The sequence below is a fragment of the Myotis yumanensis genome, unplaced genomic scaffold (assembly GCF_028538775.1).
Source record: "Myotis yumanensis isolate MYYU_CA2020_CCGP unplaced genomic scaffold, mMyoYum1.0.hap1 SCAF_5, whole genome shotgun sequence".
Lineage (NCBI taxonomy): Eukaryota > Metazoa > Chordata > Mammalia > Chiroptera > Vespertilionidae > Myotis > Myotis yumanensis.
In genome coordinates, this window is record NW_027223756.1 from 87,308,103 (window position 1) to 87,334,835 (window position 26,733).

Consider the following 26,733-nt stretch of genomic DNA (forward strand, 5'->3'; position numbering starts at 1 on the left):
AAATCGAGCGAACCCCTTCCCCAGCCACAATCTCGTCTGATTTCTGGGAGCTTATTATTATTTTTATTTAAAAAAAATATATTTTTATTGATTTCAGAGAGGGAAAGATAGAAACATCAATGATAAGAGAGAATCATGGGTCGGCTGCCTCCTGCATGGGCCCCGCTGGGGATCAAGCCCGCAACCCAGGCATGTGCCCCTGATGAAATTCGAACCTGGGACCCTGCAGTCCGCAGGCCGAGGCTCTATCCACTGAGCCAAACCAGCTAGGGCTGAGAGCTTATTATTATTTATGTTGCCGGGAAGGGAAACTGAGGTTGCGCAGCAACAATTCAAGGGGCTGGGTCTCGATCCCGAGACGCCGAGTTCAGACTCCAGCCTGGTCAGGCGGAACTACGGAAAGGCTGGGAGCGGCGGGAGCGGCGGACGCGAAGGGCGGAGGCACGCGCACGGAAAGCCGTCTCTGCCCACAGCCAAGATGGCCGCGGCGGCGGCGGGAGCACTGCACTTCCGGCTTTTGGGGCCTCTCTCTCTCCTCGTGGCCCGGCTCTCGATGGTGGCTTGGGTCACGTGACGGGGGCGGGGGTGGTGGCGCGTTCTCCCCCGCTGCGAGGAAACCAGCTCTCCAGGCCCGGAGGGGAGGGGGCTCGGTCTCCCACGGGGGGCGGTGACATGTCTCTCGAAGACCCGTTTTTTGTAGTCCGAGGGTGAGTGACAGCGATGGGGGCGGGCAGAGGGTGCTCGGGCCCCTGCCAGCCAGTGCCCGGATGCGGGCCGCAGCATGCCAAGCGGTCTCGGGGTGCGCGGGTCGGGATCACCCGGTGGCCGAGTGGGAGGGGTACGCCAGATGATGGAGGGGTCCTCTGAGCTCTCCCACTCATTTGGGGGCGCAGCGGCGGGCGGCCCCCAGACGCGCCCGCTGTGCCCCTGCCCGCAGCGAGGTGCAGAAGGCGGTGAACACAGCCCGCGGGCTGTACCAGCGCTGGTGTGAGCTCCTGCAGGAGGGCGCCGCGGTCGGCCGCGAGGAGCTGGACTGGACGACCAATGAACTGCGGAATGGCCTGCGCAGCATCGAGTGGGACCTCGAGGACCTGGAGGAGACCATCGATATCCTGGAGGGTCGGAGGGTTGGAGGGCGGCCTGGGAGAGCCAGCCCATTGCGGTGGCAGGGGGATCTGGGAGGCTGGACACCGGGGAGGAGTTGAAGGCTTTGAGGCCGATGAGGGGGTTGTGTCTAGCTGTGGCCTTGACTCTTGACCCGGGGGCTACGCATAGTGGAAGCCAACCCAGGCAAGTTCAAGCTCCCAGCTGGGGACCTGCAGGAGAGAAAGGTCTTCGTGGAGCGGATGCGGGAAGCGGTCCAGGTGAGAGGAGGTTATGATGGGGTAAGGGTGGAAGTTGGGGCGTCTTTACTCTCTGATGCTGTCCTCACCCCCAGGAAATGAAGGACCATATGGTCAGCCCAGCAGCCGTAGCCTTCATGGAGAGAAATAATAGAGAGGTAAGGCATCTCGACCTGACCCGAAACATTTTTCAGGGTGAGCCCCTCAGTGCGTGTTTGCTTGTTCCCTGGGAAAGTGTATGTCTGTCCCTATATGTCAGTGCCCATCCTCCTTGTGTGCAGTCCTCTTGGCTGTCTACCTGCCTGATTTCCGTGTGTGTGTGTATACCTGACCCCTCACTGATTGTATAATACTCCCTTCTGCCTTGTCCTGGAGGTCTATACTGGTTTCCCGGGGTGGGGGTGGGGTGGGGGGTGAGTGGTATCTGTATACCTATCCCCTTTGTGTTTACTGTTTCCAGCATAATGCCTACTTTTTTTTTTCTCTGTGTATGCACTTGACCTATCTGAGTGTGTGAACTTGGCCTCTGAGTGTATCTTATCTGCCTTGTGCATGCACACCTTCCCCCCCACCCTCATGGGTGTGCTTGCTTTGTGTGTGTGCCTGCTCATGCCTTTTGTTTGAATGCTTCCTGCTGCCTGTCTGTACTCCTTTCCCCTCTGTGTTGCATGCCCATTCTTTGTATGTTGTGACACCACCAGCCTCTCCCCCATCCCATCATAAGCCCACATGGGATCTGGGAGGGTTGGGGAGCTGAGGCTCACACCAGCTTGGAGTCCTGTAGCAGCGCCTATGTGCTTTCCTGGTGTGCTGCCTTGAGGATTAAAGTCCAAATTCTTACATACACTTGTTTATATGGTAACTAGTGGCCCGGTGCACGAATTCGTGCACATTGAAAGGAAAATAATTAGAAGAAATATTTTAATGTCGCTATTCACCCTTTCTCTGTAATAGAAGTGTCAACCAAATTCACGATTGACAATGACAGATTGAAACACACGTGCGCAATTGGCCCCAGTGAGAGTTTTATATGTATCGTGTATATGTGGGTCAACTTAGCCTTTTATATATATAGAATAAACTTGCTTAATTAGACCAGCTTTCTGATGTAGCTAAACTTTTCCCAGCCCAGTGAAGCACCCCAATTTCTCTTTCAGGTAATTGTCAGCAACACAGCAGTATATATCAACATGAACAGATTATTATTGTAGATCACACAGAGAGAACAAAGGGTGAAATATTTAACTGCAGCAGTGTTTGACTATATTCTGCGCAGTGAGAAAACCTTAAGTCATTTTCAAGGTTCATCATTTCTTCTTTTCAGTCAGGTCAAGTTTCTAAGCTTTCTAAATCTCCGTTTTCCGGCTAATGAAAAGCAAATAGGATTCCACTGAGTCTCCTCTCTACCTACTCCAGGACTTCTATGAGGATCAAATGAGATGAGGCAGGGGAAAACGCTTCACAGACATTTGGTTACAGTGTAAAATGTTTCCACCCAGCTATAAAGCAAGTCGTGTTCCTGGGCTGAAGAAACTCCAAGGAGGCTAATTGCTAAGGAGAGGGAGCTGGGTGTTGTTATGTGACATCATTACCTGGCGCCTATAGCCACCATTTCAGGGCTGGGCTGGGCTGTGGGCCCCATTTTGCGCCATGGGGTCTCAGCAGCTTCGGCTGCAATTTGTTGGGGTGTCACTCCAGGGTGGTGGTGGGGCCTGTGTCCCACTTGGGGGAAGCTGAGTGTTGCTTTGTGGGCACCAGGTCGAGGTGCTGTTTCTCTGTAAATGGCCAGTGCGCATCACTGTAGTTCCTGCATTGGGCTTCTGCCCCCTGGTGGTCAGTGTGCATCATAGATACCGGTCAGATGGACACTTAGCATATTATTAGCCTTTTATATTTATAGATAGATAAGTGTTCTCCGTGGATTAATTTTCTCATTCCAACCTCAGCAAACAGGGATTGTAGTTCTCTCCATTTTACAGATGAGTAAACTGATACACAGGGAGGTCAAGTGGTGTGGCCTTGGGGTCTGTCACCTTGATGTTAAGTGGGTCTGGGGAACCCAGGCCATTGCACTTCAAACACTGCCTTACTGACTAACCACCATCTAAATTTGCCTGTGTCTGGCTCTCTGGTGAGTGGGTGTCCTTCCCTGAGCTTGTGTTCTGTGCCCCACCAGATGCTAATGGGCAAGCCAACTGCCCAGAAGCCATCCAGTGACCTGCTGGATGCCAGCGTGGTATCGGTCACCTCTCGCTACATTGAGGAGCAACAGGCCACACAGCAGGTTTGTGTGGCTGGTCAGTCATGGGCTGGGGGAGCTCAGGTCTCCCTGATGACAGCAGTTCTCACCTCTCCATTCTGCAGCTGATCATGGACCAACAGGATGAACAGCTGGAAATGGTGTCTGGGAGCATCCGGGTTCTGAAACACATGTCCAGCCGCGTTGGGGAGGAGCTGGATGAGCAGGGCATGTGAGGCCAGGACCCCCAGGGTGGGCCGGGAGCCTGAGGCCGGCTGCCCTTCGAGGGCTTACACCATCTTGGTCTTGGCAGCATGCTGGACACCTTTGCTCATGAGATGGACCACACCCAATCCCGGATGGATGGGGTCCTCAGGAAGATGGCCAAAGTGTCCCATATGACAAGTGGTGAGTTCTCTGGGGGGAGGCAATTTGGGGGGGGGGGTGGAGGCATGGGGTGGTGCTGCCTCCCTCATGACTTCTGACCCTCTTACCCCTAGACCGCCGACAGTGGTGTGCAATTGTGGTGCTGTTGGGGGTGCTTCTCCTGGTACTCATCCTGCTCTTCTCTCTCTGATCCTGGCTCTCCCAGGGGGCTGATCCCTCAAGCTGGGGGAGCTGGTAGGGCCCTGCCCCCTGGGAGGAGGGCGTCATGTTTGGGGAGTTGTCCCAAGGCTCTCGAGAGCCAGTGGGACCTTCAGGGCCCTTGGTTGGAGCCCCCGCCACTGGTCCTTTCTCAAGTGCACTTAGGGGGTGGTGGAGGTAGGGGGACCTCAGATACACCCTGCCCCATTTCTATTTCCAGTGTCCCAAAGCCATTTATTCACCCCTATGCCTTCTACATGTGCCAACTTGGAAATAAAATCCCAGCCGTTTTTATACGTATTTAGATCATATGGTATGTTGACTCTAAACTTGTGGCTGCTTCCTGAGTGGGAACTCTAAACTTCATTTGCACGCACAGGTGTGTGCGTGTGTGTACGCATGTGTGCGTGTTAGGGATTTCAGTGGCCAGTATCAGGTGCAGAAAAGACTATTCTGGTTAATTTTTTGGTTTTCATGATGGGTAATTTTATTGCCACTGAAAATTTTAAACCATGAATGTTTCTTGAGCGTTTGAAGTTCATCCTAAACATCTTTTGCCTGTTCTGTGCCCAAAGTAGGTAAATGCCTTAGCCATGGAGCTGAGTGGTCACTTCTGAGGTGCCTCCAAATAACGCTGGGCTCCGCTGCACAGCTGGTTTCTATTCCCTCTGTGATGCATCACTCTAACAGGGCAGCGTTTGTAAATTTAAGGGCTTTGCCACAGAGCCTTCCTGAGTGTGAAATGATTCCTATATAAGCTGGGTAAACTTGTAAGCACTGTGAACCTTAGATATCATCAGCCCTTTCCATCCCCCACATTAATCAGGCGTGGGAACCACGAATCTCTCACTCATGTACACGTTCTGGAGTGCTGTATGTTACGAGGATGCTACTCTATCAGGCCAGTTAGTCAAAAAAGAACCAAGTATGTACAGATTCCTCTTTTATGTGATGGTTTGGATTCTCTTGGCCCATTCTATACTCAGTTCTAAGTCTTTCTGGGGTTAAAAGATGTGCTTCTGGGAGTCAGGTGGGGCAGCATCACCTCTGAATTTTTGTTGGCAATGTTGTTGGTCCTCAAAACCCCTCTGACAGCTGATGCTGGACTTCAGGACCCCAAATGGGCTGGTCTTCCTGAGACATCCCCAGTTCATCCTGTGAATTGTATAGTTGACCTCTGAACAACACAGGCTTAAACTGTGCAGTCCATTTATATGCTGATTTTAAAAATAAACACTATAAATGTATATTCTTTATAACTTTAACCTTTTCTTGTTGTCTATTATAAGACTACATTATATGGTACCTATACAAAATAGGTGCTCATTGACTATATTATCAGTAAGGCTTCTTCTGGTCAACACTAGGCTTAGTAAAATTTTGGGGGTGTCAAACGTTCTACGTGGATTTTTGACTGCAAGGGTCAACCTGAAGCATATTAGTCATCGTTCCCATGGACATCATTCCTTTTTATCATGGGTGGAAGGAGCTGGCCTGGGCAGAGATGTAGCCTCCTTGTCCACCTCCCAGCAGATTTTTTGTTGACCAATGGGATCCCTGATAGGTAACTACCCTTCCCAGGCTGCTTGAAATGACTGAATAAATGGGATCCTAAGGCACTTACATGTCTTTATTTGGCTCCATAGAACCTTTTGTCATTTCATATCCGCGGGATCTATAGCTATGTTTGCCATCTCAACTTTTGTGTTGACCCAGAATGGAGTGTGGGGTGTGTCTGGGATGGGAGGGTGTCAGGCCACAGGGCAGCTAGTGGGTCAGTAGCCCATTCAAGGGAGCCTCTACCCTTCTAGCTTTGGAGGGACTCCCATGCAGGGGCCATGTGTGCAGGAACAGCCTTGGGCAGTGTTGTGAGTCTACACATGGGGCAGCCTGAAGGGTATTGTAAGTGGAACCCATTGGTGGTCTGGGTCTGTACCTGTTACCATTGGAAAAGAACATGCTGCCCCGACCCGCTCACATGATGGATGTTCTGTCATGTGACATTTGGCATGGCCACTCCCAAGTGCACCCTGAGCTGGACCCTGCTGCATCTGTCAACATGAGTCCTGAGCAGTGGGGGTGTTGCTCTGCAGAATGAGAACCCAGTGTGCAGCATCTCTTCCAGCCACTACAACCCCTCTGCCCCCCAGTGAGTAGCATGCTGCAGGGCTGTTACAAAGGCGTTTAGTTTATTCTCATCAGTGTTACTGATGTTCTCATGTTCACATTTCCCAGTGCGCTCCTCTCCTTACAGTAGTTAATGTGCAATCTCACTTACAGGCTGGGGTGGGGGTGGGGGGCTCAGCCCGGAGAAGGGCAGGTGTTGGCACTCCACGTGGACACAGCAGCTGGCCTGTCCTATGGGAACAGGGGTGGCCAGAGGCCTCCAGTCTTTTTTGCGTTGGTGATTCTCCATTCATGCTCCTTCCTGGCTGTCCAGGTGGGGGTGGGAACCATGCAGCTCAGAGCAGGGCTGGGGGGAGGGTCAGGAGGGGAGGAAAAGCAGCAGGCCACCTGAAAGGGCAGGGTGGATGGGCACAGGGGTGGCTCCTGGGGTAAGGCACAACCCTGTCTTTGGCTCTCCTGGTGAGGAATTCCACCCCCTGCCCCTCAAACCCCCCTCCCCCACCACCCACACACAGTCCCCTGGAGCCAGGGGCACCTCCTGGGGTCCCTGAAACAAGGGGTTCTGCCACCCAACCCAGTGCTGCAAGGGTATGGAGGAAGGACAGGGGCAAGCCCTGCCTGAAGACAAGTCAGGGAGGGGGACTAGGCAGGGATCTGCCCAGAAAAAAGGGTGGGGAGGGAGAGGACACCAGTCCCAGGAGCTGGCCCCCAGCTAAGGCCTGGAAGGGGGAGTACCCGGAGACTCCTGCTTCCTTTGGGGGCTGGCTGGAACCCCAGCCCACCCCTCTGTGGCCCCAGGAGCCCACCAAGTGACCGGGATATTGTGCTTTGGGATGACGCTGGGGTAGAGTGTCAAGGCCAGGATGAGGGGCAGGGGAGGTGTGACTAAGGTGCTTGTGCTTTAGCTGGGGGTGTCAACTCCCCCCTCATACACTTGCCTTCACCCCACACACACACACTTGGGCCAGAAAGAGGAGTGCCAGGATCACAGCCAGACCAGACACCTCCAACTCCACAAACAGATGCTGGAGGGACCCCCTTCCCACAGGCTGGTGGGGGCTACAGGGTGGGGGATGGGGCCTCCAAGTCAGATTCCAAGGGTCCATTGGGATAGCCCCACCCACCTCTAGCAAGCTCCTGCCTCTGGAAGCCATGGGCTGTCGGACTCGGACTCGGGAGGAGAGCAGAAGTGAGAAGAGAGGTGAGGCGAAAGGTGAGGAAAAGGCTAGACAAAAAATGTCAAATGACACCCAGCAGCACAGGGGGATGGGGAGCAAAAAAGAAAAAAAAGAACCCTCTGGTTCACATGTAAAACTCAAAAAAAAATCACTCACACTGGATGAGGCTACAAAGAGGAATGGTTAGAGACAATTCAGCAAACAACTGCTAACAAATGCAGTGGGTCCTGCCCTGTCCCCAGGAGCTAGGCTCTGCCAACAGGCCAAGACCAGGGATATCCTTCAAATGTAGCCCAGGCGATGGCTGGGCCTGGGGTCCCACCTTGGAAACGTGCACCCATACTCTACTTGCACGCACACATTCAGCCTACTCCCGCACCCCTCACCCCATCCTACTTTCCATGGCCCCCAGGGACCAAAGGGGACATCAGACACAGTCCCATTGGTTTGAAAAATAAAAGGAATCTTATACTTCAATATTTCATTAGCTAAAAAAATGTTTTAAAAAGTATGTACAGGGGATGGGAGCTGGGAGCCCTGCCGTGGGATGGGGTGGGGAGGGAGGGAAGGGCAGCAGCCCGCCAGCATGCTCCCCTGGTTCCACTGCCTTTCTCATCTTCATTTATTTTAAAGCAAAACTTCTCCACATTCACACGCACACGCACCTGTGAGCCTCCAAAACCTTTCCTATCCTCAGAAACTCTGGGTCTGTGCCCCTCACTCAGGTCTGAGGGGCCTGATGGGGCAAGAGGCTGAGTACAGGGTGGGGGAGAGAGAAGGGTGCTGGGCGCACCACCGCCTGCCACCTTAGGTCGGTTTAGGTCAGTTGTGTCATTTCTCTGAGCCTCAGGTTTCCTCAGCTGTCACAAGACCAGTCCCCACAGCCTCGCCTACCCCAGCCCCAGGTGCAGGGACAGACGGAGGAGACAGGAAGGCGCTTTTGGAAACATGGAAGCACTGGGAGGTGGTGGCAGGAGGGGTCCTGAGCACCCCGGGGCCCCTGCAAGTCCCATGGGGCTGCAGTGAAGGGTGGAGCAGAGGACTGCCCCTAGACTGCCCCTCCCCTGCCCGGCCTGGTTGAGTGGAATGGGAAAACAATTGCTAGGGGTTAGGAGAGGGGGGAGCGAGTACTCCCTGACTGTGTGCGAGAGAGAAGGCCACGCAGAGCTCGCACCACTGCCACCCTCTCCCAGCCCACTCGGATTGGGGTCAGGGGTGGGACGGGAGGCCGAGGGGCTGGAGCATGCAGCACACCCTGCGGGTCCTGGGGAGGGACAGACAGTAGCTCGTGACCAAGGTGGTGGGTGGGTGGGTGGGTGACAGGAGGGGGAGTGTGACGGCCTCATGGAGGGCTTGGTGGGGGTTACTGGAGGGCCTCGGCTGAGGGGCCAGCCTCGCCATCATGGCTGGCTGTTTCAAAGCTGTGCTCCACGCCCATCATGTCCGGCTCCAGCTTGCCCGTGTCACTGATGAAGGTGGTGTAGGTATCACCCTCAGGCGGCTTCCCCTTGGGAATCCAGCTCTTCCGCACGACACGGCGGGCATTGGTGCACATGTCGGCCGCAATGGCATTCATTTCGCTCTCCTTGAAGTTCGGAGCAAAGTTCTGGCAGTAGTCTGTGTGGGGAGAGTGGACAGCTCAGGCCTAGGTGGCCCTGCCTCCCACACCGCCAAAAGGCCCTTGGCCATGCCTGTCCCGACTCACCCCACCCCCACCCCCACCCCCAGGACACGGTGGAACCCCTCTTGGAGGTGAGAGAACAGAGGTCTTGCAGAGAGCATGCTAGATCACATTAGCTGGCTCCATGCTTCACTAAGCTCCGCCACACGTAGGACATATGTGGGTTTGACAGGGTGGCCCAGTGGTCTTGAAAAATGTGGATTATTTGCAGAGTTTAGGAATTAGGAGACTCCTTCCACCTGCAAACTTAAAGAGTTCTCTCCCGACAACTGGCTGGGGCTTGGCTGCTTCATAACTACCTTGAGTTTGAAGATCCTCCCCACCCTCCCATCGGACACAGGCTTCCCTTCAGTGCCCTGTCACTCCCCCCCACCCCCCGTAGAAATCTCTAAGCAGCATAGCCCTCCTCCCAACAAGCCTCGATTGAACCTCAGATCCTTAACAAACCATACCCACCTACCAAGGCCAACACCAGAGAAAAGGACCATCTGCTCACCCCAGGGCCTACCCCAACCTGCCTCCAGAAAGCCAGACACTCACACTTGACGGCATGGAGGACGCGACTGTCCAGCGGTTTGCGTCTGGGGTCATTGGTGGAAGAGCGGATGCCAGTGCCACAGCTGTTAGCCAGTGTGTTCCTGGGGGGGAGGTCATGGGGGAGGATTCAGATCCCCTGTGGTGGTGGGGGGCATGGGACAGCTCCCTACTCCCCGCCCGGGCTTTGGAAAGGGCCTCACCGGTCAAAGAAGGAGGCCAGGAGGCGCCGCAGCAGGACCTTGTGCCGTGTGCCTGCACTGACATGGCAGTTCATGAGCTGTGCCCTTGTGATATACACATTGGTGCCTAGAAGGAGGAGAGGGAGGGTGGTCAGGCCCTAAACTGCCACATTCCCCATGTGGCCAGGCCCGCTTCTCGGAGCTCCAGAGACCCTCTCCGACAACTCACCCCAGGGCAGCCTCATCAGCGCTCAGAAAAGGACAGATGGTGGTACCGCTGCCCACGAGGCACCTACAATGTGCCAGGCCCACCTAGTACATGTGTAGCTTTTGCCAGCACAACCAGCTACGAGTTAGAAAGAGCAGGCAGCAGAGGCTTGCACCCAGGCACACTGATTCCATGCCAAATTCTTAGCCATTCAGTAGTTAACCCTTACACCACCCTAAGAAGCCACTCATCCACTGCCTTATGGCCATGATGTCCCCTAATGCTTACATCTGCCTCCAGGGCAAAACCCTAGAGGCCAATCTTCGATGTGTATCAACACAGAGGGGTGTCAGCTACCCTAGGACAAAGCCAGGGGCTATGCTACGGGCCAGCAGCCCAGAGGGCATTGAGGCCAAGGGTGGGGGGAGAGGGGGATTTGGGGAGCAAGTGAGGCCAGCCTACCTGTCACCAGCTCTAGCTTCTCAGAGGGGTCGCCCTCATCATAGAGCTTAGGGTGGCAGCGGTTACCGATCTGGTTGATGAGCTCGGCTGGGAGAGACGCCAAGTCTTGCCGCACCCGGATGCGATTCCGGGATTCAGGGGTCACCTGCTCAGGGAGGGCCTCCACCTTCTCGGCTGTGGGGCGAGAGAGTGGTATGTGTTGGGAACGGGGTCATGGGTAGGGGTGGTGATGGGGGGTGGGGGAGGGGAGGAGTGGGCGCCTCACCACTTTGGCCGACATTCATCATGCTATACATGGTGTACATGTTGCAGATCTGCCGGTATTGCTCGTCTGTGCCCTCCTCGCCCGCATCCTCCTCCTCGTCCTCCTCATTGTGATAGGAGCCTGGGCTGTCACTAGTATAGGCGCTCGAGGTACCAGGGCTGGTCCGCTCAGACATGCTGGGCCCGCTCACCACGCCCCCTGCTGCTGCCGCCGCCGCTGCAGCAGCCAAGGCCTGCTGAGGTGGCCGGTTGGCGGCCAGGTCCAATGTGGAGAACCTGGCCATTTTTCGGCTACCATTGCCACCACTGCTGCCGCCAACCCCGGCCTCCTTCTGGCTGCTGTCCCACAGCCGCTTGGCCACAGGCGTGCACTGCACAGAGTCCGACTCCTGCTGCTCTGTCTTGACACGGGACACCAGGGGCAACGGGGTGCTGCAGGCCGTCCAGCTCGATGTCTGAGCCACAGGGCTCTGGGGCTCGGAAGATGGAGCCTCCTCGGCATGTAGGCCCTGGGAGTCGCAGCTGGGAGAGCTCACCTTGAGGAAGAACTCAGTGCCCTTCTCCATGATCTCCTGGATCTGCAGGAAGCCAGCCGTGTACATGAGCAAGAACTGGTCCCCCATATTCATGCTCAGCCGGCCCGTGTAGCAGAAGCTGAGGATTTGTTGGAAAGACTGGGGCTGCACAGCCGCCGGCAGCTCTACCACAGCGCTCCGGCTGCTGTTGAACAGGTCCCGGAAGTAGGAGCTGCTAGCAGCCAGTACAGCCCGGTGGGCCTTGAAGGCATGGCCTTTGACCACCACTGACACATCACAGTACAGGCCCTGAAGCCGCTGCTCATTCAGGCACTCCAGAATGCTGTTGCCAAAGTTCGGGATCTCCATCTGCAGGGTCTGGGCCATGGTGGCAGCTGTGCAGGGGACAGGGGAAGACAGAGATGGGTCAGGTGGCATGCTCAGGCCTATTCTCAGTGGCATCCAGATGGTGGGTTTGCTGGGGCCTTAAGAACTGCAGTTGCCTGGCTGGTGTGGCTCAGGGGTTGTGCATTAACCTATGAACCAGGAGGTCACATGCCAGGTTCCAGGCTCAATCCTCAGTAGGGGGCATGCAGGAGACAGCCAATCAATGATTTTTCTCTCATCATTGATGTTTCTATCCCACTCCCTCGCTGAAATCAATAAACAATATATTAAGTAAATAAATAAAAGAATCACAGGAGCCACTCCTTCCATTCCTTTAGGACAGACTGTCAAATCAGCCATATCAGCTACAGGACAGGGTGGCCACATGGTGTTTCTTGCAGACAAGGGGAAAAGGCAAACTTACACACAGGTGCTTAAATAGAAAATGAGTTAATACAGTGAGCATAAGGCATCCATGCATAGGGTAACTCTGAAGGGCACTGGCATGGAAACTCCCAGAGGGTAGAGTCACCCCATTTTTCCCAGTGCTGAGCACATGACACTCAACCATTATTTGTTGAATGACTAAATGACAAGAACCCCTGAAACTGCGTAAGAATACCACTAGTCATCAGGGAAATTCAAATCCAAACCACAACAAGACACTATTTCATACCCACTAGGTCGGGTAGAAGGAAAAAGACATGTGCTGTCAAGGATGAGAAGTTGGAACCTTCCTCTACTGCTGGTGGAGATGCAAAGTTGTGCAGCTGCTGTGGAAAACCACTTGGCAGGTCCTCAAATGGGTTAAGCATGTAGGTGCCATATGGCCCAGGAATTCCATTCCTCACAATTATACCCAAGAGAAGTGAAAACATATATCCACAGAGAAAACTGTGAATATTCACAGCAGCACAATCCACAATTGCCCAAAGGGGCAAGCAATCCAAATGTCCATTAAGTGATGAATGGCTAAACAAAATGTGGTACATCCATACAGTGGAATATTATTCAGCCATAAAAAGGAATGAATCAGTACATGCCATAACTTAGACCAGTGGTAGCCAGCTGGTGGTCCACGGACCACTGACTTAGACGAAACTAAAAACATTATGCTAAATTCAAGAAGCCAGACAAAAGGACCACATATCATATGATCCCATTTATATGAAATGTCCAGAACAGGTAAATCCATAAAGACAGAAAGCAGCTCTAGCCAGTTTGGCTCAGTGGAGAGTCTTGCCTGTGGACCAAAAGGTCCCAGGTTTGATTCCAGTCAAGGGCACATACCTTCGTTGCAGGTTCCTCCCTAGCCTGGGCCGTGGTCGGGGCGCAGAGGCAACCAATCGATGTGTTTCTCTCACATCGCTATTTCTGTCTTTCCCTCTCCCACTTTGAAAAAAAATCAATGGAAAAATATCCTCAAGTGAGGATTAACAACAACAAAGACAGAAAGCAGATTAGTGATTATCAGGGGGATGGGAGGTTTGGGAATGAGCAAATAATAGAGGGTGCCATATTGTGATGTATAGGAAATATATATTTGGTCATCCGATGACCAAAATATCTATCTCATACACTGGGTCTTCATCCATAATTCCTGACTCACAGCTCTAGCAACACTTGGCACTTCCTAAGTGCTGAGTGGCCTTTTGTTATGGTAAGGAGGTGACTTTTGGAAGCACCTTCATGGAAGCTGGTTGCTAAAGGCCCCACACATGTGATTAGAGGGGTGGAACTTTCAGTCCCCCCACCTCTAGGGAGGGGAGAGAATGGAGCCAATCACCAGCAGCCAGTGATGCCATTGGTCAGTCTATCTATGGAGATCTGGAGTCGCTTGTCAGGAGAGGGCCTGGAAGCATGGGATCCCTTCCCACTTACCTGGCCCTATGCAGCTCTTCCATCTGGCTGTTCCTGAGGTATAGCCTTTTACAACAAACCAGCGATCTAGTTACGTGACATGTTTCTCTGAGTTCTATGAGCAGCTCTAAGAAGTTAATTGAGCAAAAAGAGAAGTTTCTGTGGCCAGTCAGCAGAAGCATGGTAGTAACCCTGGCTTGGGACTGGTTCAGAAGTGTGTTGGCGGAGCAGTCTTGTAGAACTGAGCCTGTGGACTCTGAAGCAATCTCCAGGTAATGTCAGAATAGAATTGAATTCTCGGACACTTTTTTGGTGTCTGAGAATTTTTGTTGGTGTGGGGAAGCCCAATCTCTATACCCCAAGTGGAATTATTTGAGTCCAAGAACCCAATTTACAGGGTTTCCTCTTGACCTCATGAAAAATGTTCTAAAATTATGATGGATGCATAACTCTGTGACTATACTAAAAAGCACAGAACTGCACATTTTAATGGGTAAACTACATGTTATGTGCACCTCTATAAAACTGACACCATATTCTGGGCAGAACAGGGGATGAGACGTGCCAGGTACATTCTACGGGTCTTTGAATATTTAACCTGGTGAATGTATTGCCTATTTGCAAAAATAAACTATTTTTAAATAAAATCAGCCCTAGCCAGTTTGGCTCAGTGAATAGAGTATCTGCCTTCAGACTGAAGGGTCCCAGGTTCGATTCAGGTCAAGGGCACATGCCCGGGTTGTGGGCTCCATCCCTAGTATGGGGTGTGCAGGAGGCAGCCAATCAATGATTCTCTCATCATTGATGTTTCTATCTCTCTCTCCCTCCTCTCTGAAATCAATAAAAAAATATTTTTAAAATTGTGTAAAATCATACCCCACATTTAATTTATGCAATTTAACCCTAAAGTGTTGGGGTAGGAAAGAAATGCAAATATACGGATCTGCCTGTGATCTTGCTCATGGAAGTTCAACCCCTATCCTGATCAGTGAGTGGGGAGACCATGGGGGTTGCGGGCCAGGGACCTCTAAAAAGTGTGCACTTCTGAGCCAGAGCCTATTCCAACCCAGGAGAACTGGTCACATGGGAGGGGCATGTCCCATACTCTAGGGCAGGTGTGGAGAACTTTTTTCCTACCAAGAGCCACTTGGATCTTTATGGAACATCATTCTCGGACCACACAAAATTATCCACTTAAAAATTAGCCCGCTATATTTGGTCAAACATTTAATTAACTCAACCCTAATGCCTTGGCAGGGCCAGACCAAATGATTTCGTGGGTCTTACCTGGCCTGGCTGGATGTTCCCACCCCTGTTCTAGGGGCAATCATAAAAGGTCACTGAAGGATGATGTGGCTTTAAAAGTGCCTCCAGGTGTAAGAGTATCCCCTGCAATTCTACAGTGGTCCTGAATAAGCAGGCTAGGAAAAAGAAGAGAGGCCCTGAGCACAGAGGCAGGTGAGAAGGATGAAGAGAAATGACAAAAAAGGAGTTGGCAAAGGCCCTGGGGCAGGAACTAACAAGAGCCCCCAGCTAGTGTTCCCTCATTCCCCAGTTAGCTCTCACAGCTACCATTCATTATAGCAAGTCCATTCTGACCTGCCTCCATGGGTTGAGCACTGGGACACAGTGGAGACTTGGGCTCTATCTTTTAACACTGAGTTCACTCTGAAAAGGCTGCCTAGAGAATAAAAGCAACCACAAACCCATGGGCTCAGAGGTACACTTTGGGGCCCGGTTGAGTACTGGTTCCAGAACTGACTCACTCCTGGGATCAGGAGCTCCCAATCTCCACTTCTCTATTTGTAAACAGATGCTGATAGGGCCAAAGTGGTTCTGTAAACTCAATCTGAACTCACTGAGTTGCTTCATCTGGCAGAACCGGAGGGAGATGCAGGGGACCTGCCTGCATGAGCTCCCCAAATCCTGTTAGTAAACCTCTGGAGAGGATTTCATACTCCCAATACTCAGCTTGGAGGTCATGTGGCAGTTCAAGACTGTTCCGAAGTCATTGGTAAGATTCAAACCAGGTCTGCCTGGGCACTGCAATTTGATTTCCCTAGGCTATGCCCTCCTTCTCATTGTCATAAAAAATCACTTAGGGCAACCAGAGGAGGGAGGCAGAGACAGGAAATCCCATTAGAAAGAAATGCACCTTTCCTGAGCTCAAACAGTGCTGGAAGGGCCAGTAGCTGGCCCTGTGTGAGGAGGTAGGAAAACCGAGGCACCAAATGGAGGTAAAGGAGAGCCCCATTCAGATGAGCCCCGACCCCCCCTTCTCAGGCTGCCAAACAGAAAATGCTCTGAGTACTGGGGCTCAAGTGACCAAGGCCAAGGTGTCCAAGGGGGAGGACCAAGGCAGGACAGGCAAGCCGTGAAGTCAGAGGCCCCAGACTTGGGTTCTGATGCCAACCACACTACTCTTTAGCTGTGTGGCCTCAAGGCCAGCTCCTCACCTCTCTGTGACTGTTTGTTCACCTATAAAATGGGGATGCATGCATCTAACCCACCCTGGTGGGCTGCAAGGAAGGTTCTCACGGAGTTCACTGTCTAGTGGGGAGATATAGGGAGAGATTTAATTACAGTTGGGGTGAATGTTACCTAGCAGTCACCCTTGGTGGCAAGGCAAAGGGGTAGGGCAGTGATGGCGAACCTATGACACGCGTGTCAGATGTGACACACGAACTCATTTTTTTGGTTGATTTTTCTTTGTTAAATGGCATTTAAATATATAAAATAAGTATCAAAAATATAAGTCTTTGTTTTACTATGGTTGCAAATATCAAAATATTTCTATATGTGACACGGCACCAGAGTTAAGTTAGGGTTTTTCAAAATGCTGACACGCCAAGCTCAAAAGGTTTGCCATCTCTGGGGTAGGGGAATGACGCATAGAGAGCCACAACAGTCTTGGGCAGGAAGGAGGCCAGTGTGGCTGGAGGGCAGCAAAGGGGGACAGGAGGAACCTTGGCCTAATGAGGACGAATATCTTTCGAGAGTGAGTAGTGGGAAGCTCGGAGCAAAGGAGACTAAGGCCCAGACCAACTCTGGAGAATTCCCAGCAGCAGTATGGAGACCAGAACACAGAACACAGGACAAAATACAGCGGTGGTGGCAGGGAAGGAAAGAGGATGGTCAGACTCAGGAGTGAACAGCTGTGGGGAGGTAAGGAGGGGAGGTCAAGATGGGCCTTGCCTTCTCTTTGTGAACCCCCAGTCCCCATGCTAACCTTGGGGTTTTGGGGGGGGGGGGCACAGGAGTCCTCTCATTCCACACTGCAGCGGTCATTAGCTCTGGACAATTCCAATGCCCTGGAATCGGGGGACAGTGTTTTAAGAACTGTATGTATAGTTCCTTCTCCAAAGAGACTGTCTAACCATGAGGGCAGGCATTCTGGCCAAATTAGTTCATGATCAGCAAATCAGAACAGAGGCAGAGGCTCAATAAATATTTGTAAATGTGTTAAACATGGAGAGGGAGGTAGACACAGAGCACCAAGGCAGGAATAGAGGAGTCTAGTTTGCGACAGGGCTGCTGATGGGGATTACAGACAGGGGAAGGGGGGCTGAAGGGATGCGGCTGTGGATGCTTCTGGGGCTGCAGGGGCCATCCTGAGGGATCCCCCTAACTGCACCTGGTGGGCCAGGCACCACTTCAAGCAGTCTCAAAGGGCTCCCCTCTGGGGTGATAGGACTGCCCCCTTTATGGGTGGGGACCATATCTCAGCCTGGCACCAGCCCAAGCAGCGAGACTTTAGGCCCGGACTCCTCCCTGGGAACTGGTGCAGCTCAGCAACAGGAGTGCAGACAGAACAGAAATGCAGGGAGGAATCTCCCAATATTCTGGCTGAACCCCAACCTCAGAGTGCAGCACCCACAGCTTCGAAGCTTTAGATTAGCAACTGGGGGAGGGAGCACAACATGGCAATTAGTGCAAGTGGCTCAACGAATCAGTGCACAAGTCTTGGCAGGTCTGTGGGCTGTAGAGATCTGGTGTGACCTTGCTGCCTTTGCAAGGAACAGGTCGGTGGGGGGAAGGCCTTAAAGGGCTTTGAGATCAGTGAGGGGCCAGAGGGGACCCCAGAGACCTACCCCGGGGCTTCCTTCCCAATTCAGTCTGCTGGGCTCAAAAGTCCCTCACTCACACTGGCCCTGTGAGGGAAGGGCCATAGAGCCATGATGAGCTCCGAGAAGAAACAGGTATAAAGCAGCTGGTGCCTGGTCCAGGTCACCTGCTGGCTGGAAAGTGGTGGGATGGAGCCAGGGGTCATGGTTTTCAAACCACCCAATAATTTTGTCCCCACCAAGCTGAGCCCCTCACCCCACCCTATCTCAGGCCTCAGCCCACTGCATTGTTCCCTCCACTGGCCAAGCTGTGCATCCTGCCTGGAGTGCCCTTCTCCTGCCACTGCCCACATCTTCCTCCTCCACCTCAGCTATACCCGCTCCCCCCGACCCCCACTCTGGGGGGGTTCTAGAGAGGAAAACCCTCCTCTCTATACTCCCCACCCCCAAGCTCCTATGCTCACCTCTGAGAACACAAAATCCCACTTGACTATAAACTCCCCAAGGGCAGAAAACTGTATTTTATTCCTCTCTCCTCACAACTTGGCATGTGTTAAATAGTGGAGACGGAGGTGGACACACAGCACCAAGGATATTATTCTCCCCAAGCGAGCACACAGAGGAAAGGCCATGTGAACTGACTAGAACCTGACTGTGCAGCCATCTTGGACTTCCAGCCCCCAAAACTGTGAGAAAATAAGTTTATGTTATTTAAGTCTCCTCATCTATGGTATTTTGTTATGGTTGCCTGAGCTGAGACAGACTCGAAACACCATCTACTCACCTACAATGCTGCCAATGGAACCCCTGGCTTGGACCTTCCCATGGGTGCTGGATTTGCACATGACTCAGATGCCAATTCAGTGTGCCTATAACGAGCTCCTGTCCCCTCCAGCCTGCTCTGATCGTAGCTCACTGCAAAGTTCCCCACTGAGGTCAACACTCTAGACCCCAAGGAGGGGAGGGGCAGCTCTCAGCCCCACACGAAGAGCTGAGAATCCTCCCAGCATTGCTAGTCCTGGTCCCAGACTTGAGCAGGTCTCCCAGTGAGATGTGAGGCCACAGCAGGTCTCCCTGGGATGTGAGGCTACGAGCTCCCACGAGTTACTCAACAAACATTTGCCTAGCACCTGCCCGGGCCAGGAAGTGTCCAGGAAGTGTCCAGGAGCCTGGAGTGGCGGGGGACATGGCCATTCCTGCAGAATCACACAGTCAATGTGCTGCGTGCAGGGGACTCTTATCTTGCCCAGAAGAGCTGAGATCTGGGGGCAGTGAGTGGCAATCTGCTGAGGCAGTGGTGGGCTGGGGTCTTACCCTCAAGGCACAGGGAAGGCACGCAGAGCCTTGAGGGAGAAGCAGATGTGGTTCTTCCAGAAAGTGAAGGAAGGTGAAGGTTGGCACTAGGCTCAGTCCTCTGATATGGGCAGAACTGGTGTCCCCCCACCCTAACTCCCATGTGCCTATACTTGGAGTCAGAATCTATAGGAAAAAATTAAAAGGTCACAGAAGTGGGGCCCTAACGCAGTAAGACTGGTGTCTGTATAAGAGATATTTTTCTCTTCAAGCACACACACAAAGGAAAGCCATGTGAGCACACCAGAACCCAACCAGAACCTGACCTTGTGGCCATCTTGGACTTCCAGTCCCCAGAGCTGTGAGAAAGTGTCTGCTTAAGCCTCCCCATCTATGGTATTTTGTTATGGCTGCCTGAAATAGGCTTCAAACACAGCTCTACTCACCCACAACTCCGCCATGGAGCCCCTGGCCCGGACCTCCCCCGGGGGTGCTGGATTTGCACATACCTCAGATGCCAACTCAATGTGCCTACAACTGAGCTCCCATCCCCCCAAGCCTGCTCTGGCCGTAGCTCTCACTGGAAAGTTCCCTACTCAGGCCAAGACCCTTAGATTCATCTTGGACTCCTGCAAAACCAGTTTTCACCATCTGGGTCCATAGTAACACCACCAGGGCCCCTACAATGCATATTGGGGCCCAACCTGCTTTTGAGCCTTCTAGAAGGCTGTCCCAAATGGCCACAGCTCTTCATACCCGCCAGTCACCAATCTCAAATTTCCAAAGACAGACAATGCTCCAATCCCAATTCCTTCGGTTGTTTTTTTCTGTTTGTTTTTTCCTCCTTGACACTTCCCACTATCTAGCAAATGTGTTCTAGGTTTTGTGTCAGCTCCACTGGGGCAGGGCGTTGGCCTGTTTCCGGCTGCTTTGTCCTCTGCCTGCTGGGCACACAGTGGGTGTTCAATAGTTGTTTGAGAAACAAATGGGATAAATAATTATTCCCATTAATTCCAACCTGGTTCCCTTTTCCCAGTTCACAATAATGAAACTAGAACAGGAGTGGGACTCAAAAGGGGTCTCTGAGGCTGGGCTCAATGTAAGTGAATGTGAACAACTGCTCACACTGCTGCCGGATGAAAACCATGATTCGGGACAGCCTCAGGGGCACTAGGCTTCAAATGGAACCACTTGTGTGGCTGGCGATTCTCGGGAGTGTGAACTGCCACCTCTTCGGGAAGGGAGCTCCGAGTTCTCCAACCAGCAGAGGCTGGGGGACTGATCTGTGCTTTACCCGGGAAGCCCTGAGTCGCCCACTGACATGTGGGCGACTCAATTAAGGGAAACCAACTCCAAGTGTAAGAAGGAACTAAGGCTCCTGGAAAACCGCATAATCCTTTACCCAGCTCAGCAGGAGGTGGCCAGATCCAGCCATAGCCAGGGGTGAACCCAGAGCCGTTGGGACCCTCCTAGGGGCCGAATTAGACAGCTCAGGCAAACGTTTGATAGGGAAGCACAATGTGCCCTCTAATTGTACAGATCCTACCGTTCGGCATCTGTGCACATTTAACTCACTTCTTCTCCCCTGAAAAGCAGCCACTAAACCCATGGTGGGGGATAGGATTTGCAATAGTAGCTGGCATTCACATTTGTCCCTACTGTGCACCAGTACCCAGAGAGGGCTCAGAGCGGGTGCTTCAATTATACCTCTCGCTAGTTCTGGGGGAGGAAACAAATCTTTCTGTCATTTAAAGATTAGGAGATCAAGAGCCAGAATCACACCCAGGCAGTCTGACTCCTGTCTGAGAATCAGGAGGCTTCTTGACTCCGGCTGGCTAGGCTCATCCTCTGCATGGTCCTGTTGTTCCCCACAGCAGGCAGCTGTGACTAGACTGATTTCAGGGATAGGAAAACTGGGGCTCAGAGAAGCAGAGTGGGGGAAGGGAAGCAAGGGCAAGCCAAGGCCAGAGCCAGGCTCTTTATCCTCGCTGGGCATGTCCTCTGCAGAAATGGGATCTGCTGCCCAGCTGGGGACCCCCCATCCAGGGTCTCAGGTGCCCTCTGAGGGCCAGGTGGGGTGCTGTTCTGTTTCCCCAGCTCTTCTCCACTCTTCCTTCCTTCACTGCCACCTCCGGGGATCAGCAGTTTAGCCTGCAGCCTCTCCAACTTCCCATTTCTCCTGACAGCCCTGGGCAATCTAGCCTCCGCCTGCAGCAGCTCCAGAACCCAGCAGCAGCCCAGCCCCCCTTCCACTCTGACCACAAGCCCTCCTTTCTGAGCTACAGCCTCCTCTCCGGGTATAGTCACACCCAAAGGACAGAAGAGCAGAGGCCATGCAAAAGCCCTGAGGCGTTATTGCTCCAACACAAAGGAGGCTAGTGGGGCTGAGGGCGGGTGATTACTGGGATGGGGCTTATTGAAATGCACTTGGACACCACACAGGGCTTGGCAGGGTCTAAGAATGGAGTCTTATTATTATTTTACTAGGCTCAAATATCCCTTACAAAGCTTCCTGCTTAGCATTACACTTCCCTTTCTCTTCACTTCCAGGAACATTTATCTATCTTAGTGCTTGCCCCAATCAGTCTTCCCAACTATAAAAGGGGCCAATAGCAGCAGCAACAACCTTACAAGGCTGTTTCAAGGATTAAACCAACAAAATAACCCACCATGCAGTCAGTGTCCAGTAATGCCAGCTGTTATTAACTGTGTCCCCTTCTGTCCGTCCACCTACCCCTTGCCAGACCATACACTCCCTGACAGTAACAGAGACATCTTAGGCCTTTCACCATCTCCCAAACCTTGTGATTTCATAATAGGCGGTACATACAGGGGGCTCCCCTGGTGCCATCACAGCATCACCTGATCGCACCCAGACAGTAACTTCTCATGTAACCCTCACCAGTTGGCCACCGCACTGCAGCTCTTGAGGAGAATAGTTCCATGGTGGGGCTGCCCTGTGCATTATATGATGTTGAGCAGCACCCTCTGCAACCACTAGAGCAGTGGTTCTCCACCTGTGGGTCGCGACCCCTTTGGGGTCGAATGACTCTTTCTCAGGGGTTGCCAAAGACAATCGGAAAACACATATATAATTACATATTGTTTTTGTGATTAATCACTATGCTTTCATTATGTTCAATTTGTAACAATGAAAATACATCCTGCATATGAGATATTTACATTACGATTCATGACAGTAGCAAAATTACAGTTATGAAGTAGCAACGAAAATAATTTTATGGTTGGGGGTCACCACATGAGGAACTGTATGAAAGGGTCGCGGCATTAGGAAGGTTGAGAACCACTGCACTAGAGGCTAGTAGCACTACCAGACCAGCTGTGACAACAAAAATGTCATCAGATAGTTCCCAAGTATCCCCTGAGGGGGCAGAATTGCCCCTAGTGGAGAACCACTGAGATATAGGTATGCCTGCTGGTTCCCACTTTATCAGATAAGGAAACAAAGGGCGCCGAGGTCAAGACTTTTGCCCAAGGGTTTCAAGGCCAAGCCAGGTGGTGCAGGGTAGTGCTAACTCTCTCCACTACAGTATGTTAGTTCATCCTAACCCACCCTGTGCTTCAGTCATGACAGAGTCATGGTCCTCACAGAACACCTGTGGGTCTCTGAGGACGCCAAGACCTTCACTGAGGAGGCAGCAGGGGAGAAGGGACAATGACCACAACCAGGCACTGGGCACAAGACAGCCACCTGCCCAGTTCTACCTCATGGCCTCTGTGGTTCAAAGGGCTCTCCCGGGGGGAGGGGGGGTGGGGTGGGGGGGGGAGACAGGGGATGCCATTCTCAGGAGAGGGGACCCAGGATCAGAGGCAGGAAGGTGGGTCTGCTTGCCCATGGTAGGCATGAGAAAAATTCAAAATGTGCAAAAGTGCTCAGCTGGGCACCCAGGAAAGTGGTCAGGGGTAATGAGGATGAGAGAGGACCCAACAGAGGCTCCTGGAAAGCCCCACAATCCTTTACCCAGTTCACCTCCATGATTTCAAGACCGGGCAGCTCACCATCATCTCAAATGTAGTAATCCCCACTTCAGCTGGCATGCCACCTTCTCCATCAGGAGCTTTGGCAACGGCACTGATGAATTCCCAGTCAGACCTCACCACACCAAACCCCAATCCTCCATGTTGACAACAACAGTGAGTCCAGCAAAGCCAATCAAAGCTCTCATCTTCTCACAAACTTGCTCAAGAACCTACTGGGGCTGCCCAGTGCCTGGCCCTGGCCAAGGCCCTGGATGCATGCCAAGGGGGTCTGGACTTGCATCTGGTGTGACAGAGAGACCCAGAAGACCCTGAGGCTGGGTGCTTCCTTTCTGTAAATGGGACTAAGGGTCTATCTGTACATTAGGGTCACCCCTTGCTCCTTCCCTCATGAAGATATTCAGAGCACTTGGCAGGAGCCAGGCACGTGCTTAATGAAGACTCTCAATGGGCTATCCGTCTGCCTAGAACATTTGTCCCTCCTTGCCCCAGCCAACTCCCCGCCCCCACCCCCCGAGCTGATTTATTTCTTATTATTCAAGGCTCAGATCTCCCCAAAGTCTTTCCTGACCATCCTATCTTCCTATCTAAAGCTCTTCATCCTCCGCCCCACAGCACTCACTCATTTCCCCTTGTCTCACTAAGTTCACGAATGCAGGAATAGCAGGAATGCTCTTGGTCATTTGTTTGTTGGGTCACCTTCACTAGAATAAAAGTTGCTGAGAGAGGCTCTAGGATCTGCTACTCAGGGCTGCTCCCCTAGTCCCTCGCAGGGGGTTGGCATCCTAGTGAGATAAAACTGCCCCATGGCCGCTGTCCACCATCCTACCCCAGATTATGGCCTCCTCTGGCGCCCTAGGTCTGTGCACCCTAAGTCCTCACAGAAAAGCAGTTAGTTATTAAACGTGCCTTCTACAGCTCCAGGTGCAGGCTCAAACCCACCACCCACTTCTCTGCCACCCACACACCAAGGCCAACTGAGACCCATCTCTGCCCCTGTTCCAGCTGTGTGGGTCAAGGTGACCACCCCTGTCCTCGGTACCCAGGCCAGAGCCCTGCCAAGGCCCAGGAGGCCCCAGCCTCAGCCCAACCAGGCAGGGGAAAGGCCTCTTTACGTGGGGCTGTTGGCCCAGTTGCCACCCATCCCAGAATCAGGAGGCGAGCCACAAGATGGGAGGAGACCAGGGCCCAAATAGAAGGCCGTTCTAGGAATGATGGGGATACTGGGGGAAGGGAAGGAATGAGGGTGACAACCCATCATTAAACCCAGATCTGGCTGATACCAATCGCCCCAGCAGTCAGTAGCTTCTGCTCCAGGTGCGAGGCTCCCAAGTCAATGTTCTCAGGTCACACCGGTAACAGCTTTGCAATTAGCGCCAAGAAAAGGAACAAAAGCTGGGGTGGTCTGACCCGGGACCAACGTGGGGAAAAAGACAAACCAGGAAAGCAAAGCAAAATTCAGCTCCACAGCCCAGCCCCGTCCTCATAACCACCTCCCCCTGGCAGTCAACAGCTCCATCACCTCTAACCTCTTGGCTCCCACATGGGGAAGGGGGATGAGAAAGACTCATGTCTGAGAAAGCTTTCACTTTCCCAGCCCCCTGGGACACCATGAAAACTGTACGAAAGGGTACTGACCCATCCCCTGGGATGGCAAGAGGAAAGAATTTTTGAGGAGGAATCTGGAAGACTGGGGAGCTCCTCCAGTCATGACCCTCAAAGGCCAGCTTGGGGGATTATGGGTTTGGGCTCTAGTCACGTGACCTGGGATAAGCCACCCCAAGGCCTAAGATGACCTGGTTGGTGGTGAGCAATGAATGAGCTCATGTGACCAGCAGGGGCCTGGTCCGGACATCACCCTAGAAGCAGAGCCCCCGGGGTCAGTAACCCCAAGGGCCTGGGCTAGGGTGCCTGACTCGATCCCCTTCTTGGTGACGGGACCTGCCAGTTACCCCGTCATAAACCTCCAAGACACAATGAACAAAACTTTATACACTCACCTCCCAGTTCACCTTCAGGGAGCTAGTGCCTGGGAAGCCACCGTCTAAGATGGTGGTTGGGGGCCCTGCCTCCAGGTTTGAGCCTCAAGGCTCCGGTCACAAGCAGGCGAGGAGAGATTCTAGGAACCTTAGATGCTCAGGTAAGGGCACCGAGGCCGCCTCCCTGCAGGTATAGGGGGCGGGGGTGTGCAAGGGCCACCCCCATGGTAAACAAGATGCCCGAGCTAGGTGTTCCCAAGCTGCCCACACCAACACCCACCTGGCAGAGGCTGGCCTCAGGGTAGGTCGGGGACCCAGAGCCGGATGGGAGTGAGGTGTGTGTGTGTGTGGGGGGGAGAGCCCCCCCATTTGGCCCAGAGCTAACTTCTGGCCGGGAAAGGGGGTACATCTTGGCACGTGCCTTTCGGTCAGCACTAGTTCTCGGACCTGCCTCCACATCCCCACTAGCCTAGCCCCAAAGCTCCGCCTCCTCCCCGACTCCCCAACTCCTACAGGAGTCCCCCAACTTACCCGATCTTCCCGGGACCTGGCCTCTCCCCCGCAACATCTCTGCAGCCCTCATCCCCGGTGACTCCGCCAGCACCTCGCGGCTCTCCGACCCGCCGACTCCCCCCAAACCCCAACCCCCATTCCGAACTCGCCCCGCCCACGCCCACCAGGCCCCACTTCCTGGGCTTCTCCTCGGCCACCCCCGAGCCTGTAACCTGACCCACCCACCTCCGCCCGCGACCGTACCTGCCCGCCCGGCCACGCCCCGACCCCCTCCGGGCCATTTCCCTCCGGCGGCGCCGCCCGCCCCTCCTCCCCGCACTCGGCCGGCCCCCGAGCCCGACTCCTCTTCCCCTCCCCCTCCGGGCTCCCGGGAGCCTCCCCACTTTATCCCTCGGGCCCTGCAACTTCCCCGCCCCCCCTCCCCCCGCACCTGCCCGGCCCGGCCCGGCTCCCCATCCCCCGCCGGGAAGGAGGGGCGGAGGTCTGGGCCCAATCCCGCCGTCCCCCAAACCCTGCGGCCCGGCCTGGGGCTGGACACTCCAGGCCGCGGGCGGGGGCCGGGTCACCCCGCACTCGCCGGCCCAGCCCGAAGTGCAGGCTGCGGGCCCGGTTCCTCCTCTCTCCGAGGAGGCCGCCCCAAGCCCTCCCCGTTCAGCCCGGGGCCGGACCTCGGATGCCCTCGGGCCGCCCCGGCGAGAGGAGGCCGGAACCGGGCCTGGAGCGGGTCGCCTCACCTGCGCCGTGGCCGCGCTCCGGGGGCTCCTGGCGGGCTCCGCAGCGGCAGCTGGGGCCGGACCTGGGCCCGGGGCGCACCCCCCTGCGCCGGGGCCTCGGCCTCCGCCTCCGCGGCCTCCGCGGCCTCCGCCTCAGCAGCAGCGGCAGCCGCGGCGGCCATTCATTGTGGGCCAGGCCGCCCCAGCCGAGCGCCGAACCAGCGCAAGCCCCGCCGCCGCCGCAGCCGGGCTGGGGAGGAGCCGCCGCGGCCACGCCCCCACCACACCACGCCCCGCCCCCTAGGCGAGGTCAGCCGAGCACCGAAGGCGCCCCTTCCGGTCTCCGCCTCCGGCCTCGGCTGTGCTTGAGGGTTCGAATCCCGACCCTGCCACCTTCTAGTCCCGCGACCTGGGGCAAGTCGCTCTGCCTCTCAGAACTTTAGTTTCCTGTAAAACGCAAATAATAACAGTGTCTGCTGTTCATTGTGCCAGGCACTGTTTTAGGGTCTTTCTGTGAATGATCTCATTCCAATTTTAGTATATATGCTGCTGAAGAGAGCACAAGCGAATGGTCTCGTTTAAACGTCCCAGTAACATTCTTACGTAG

At 53.9% G+C, this 26,733-nt stretch overlaps 2 protein-coding genes across 2 annotated transcripts; one reads left to right on the top strand and one right to left on the bottom strand.

The window, feature by feature from the left end:
* The first annotated feature begins 572 nt into the window (after nucleotides 1-572).
* On the top strand, nucleotides 573-4,467 carry STX10 (syntaxin 10). The gene is made up of 8 exons (XM_070416206.1): nucleotides 573-707; nucleotides 938-1,107; nucleotides 1,270-1,364; nucleotides 1,439-1,501; nucleotides 3,520-3,627; nucleotides 3,708-3,814; nucleotides 3,896-3,990; nucleotides 4,083-4,467. The coding sequence occupies exons 1-8, from the start codon at nucleotides 673-675 to the stop codon at nucleotides 4,157-4,159; spliced, it is 750 nt and encodes a 249-aa protein (XP_070272307.1). The 5' UTR covers nucleotides 573-672; the 3' UTR covers nucleotides 4,160-4,467.
* Nucleotides 4,468-6,801: 2,334 nt separating this feature from the next.
* NACC1 (nucleus accumbens associated 1) lies at nucleotides 6,802-26,317 on the bottom strand. Its single transcript, XM_070416205.1, has 6 exons — nucleotides 26,148-26,317; nucleotides 10,805-11,713; nucleotides 10,540-10,713; nucleotides 9,891-9,996; nucleotides 9,694-9,791; nucleotides 6,802-9,089 (listed from the first exon to the last, which is right to left on the bottom strand). The coding sequence occupies exons 2-6, from the start codon at nucleotides 11,703-11,705 to the stop codon at nucleotides 8,836-8,838; spliced, it is 1,533 nt and encodes a 510-aa protein (XP_070272306.1). The 5' UTR covers nucleotides 11,706-11,713; nucleotides 26,148-26,317; the 3' UTR covers nucleotides 6,802-8,835.
* Nucleotides 26,318-26,733: the final 416 nt, after the last annotated feature.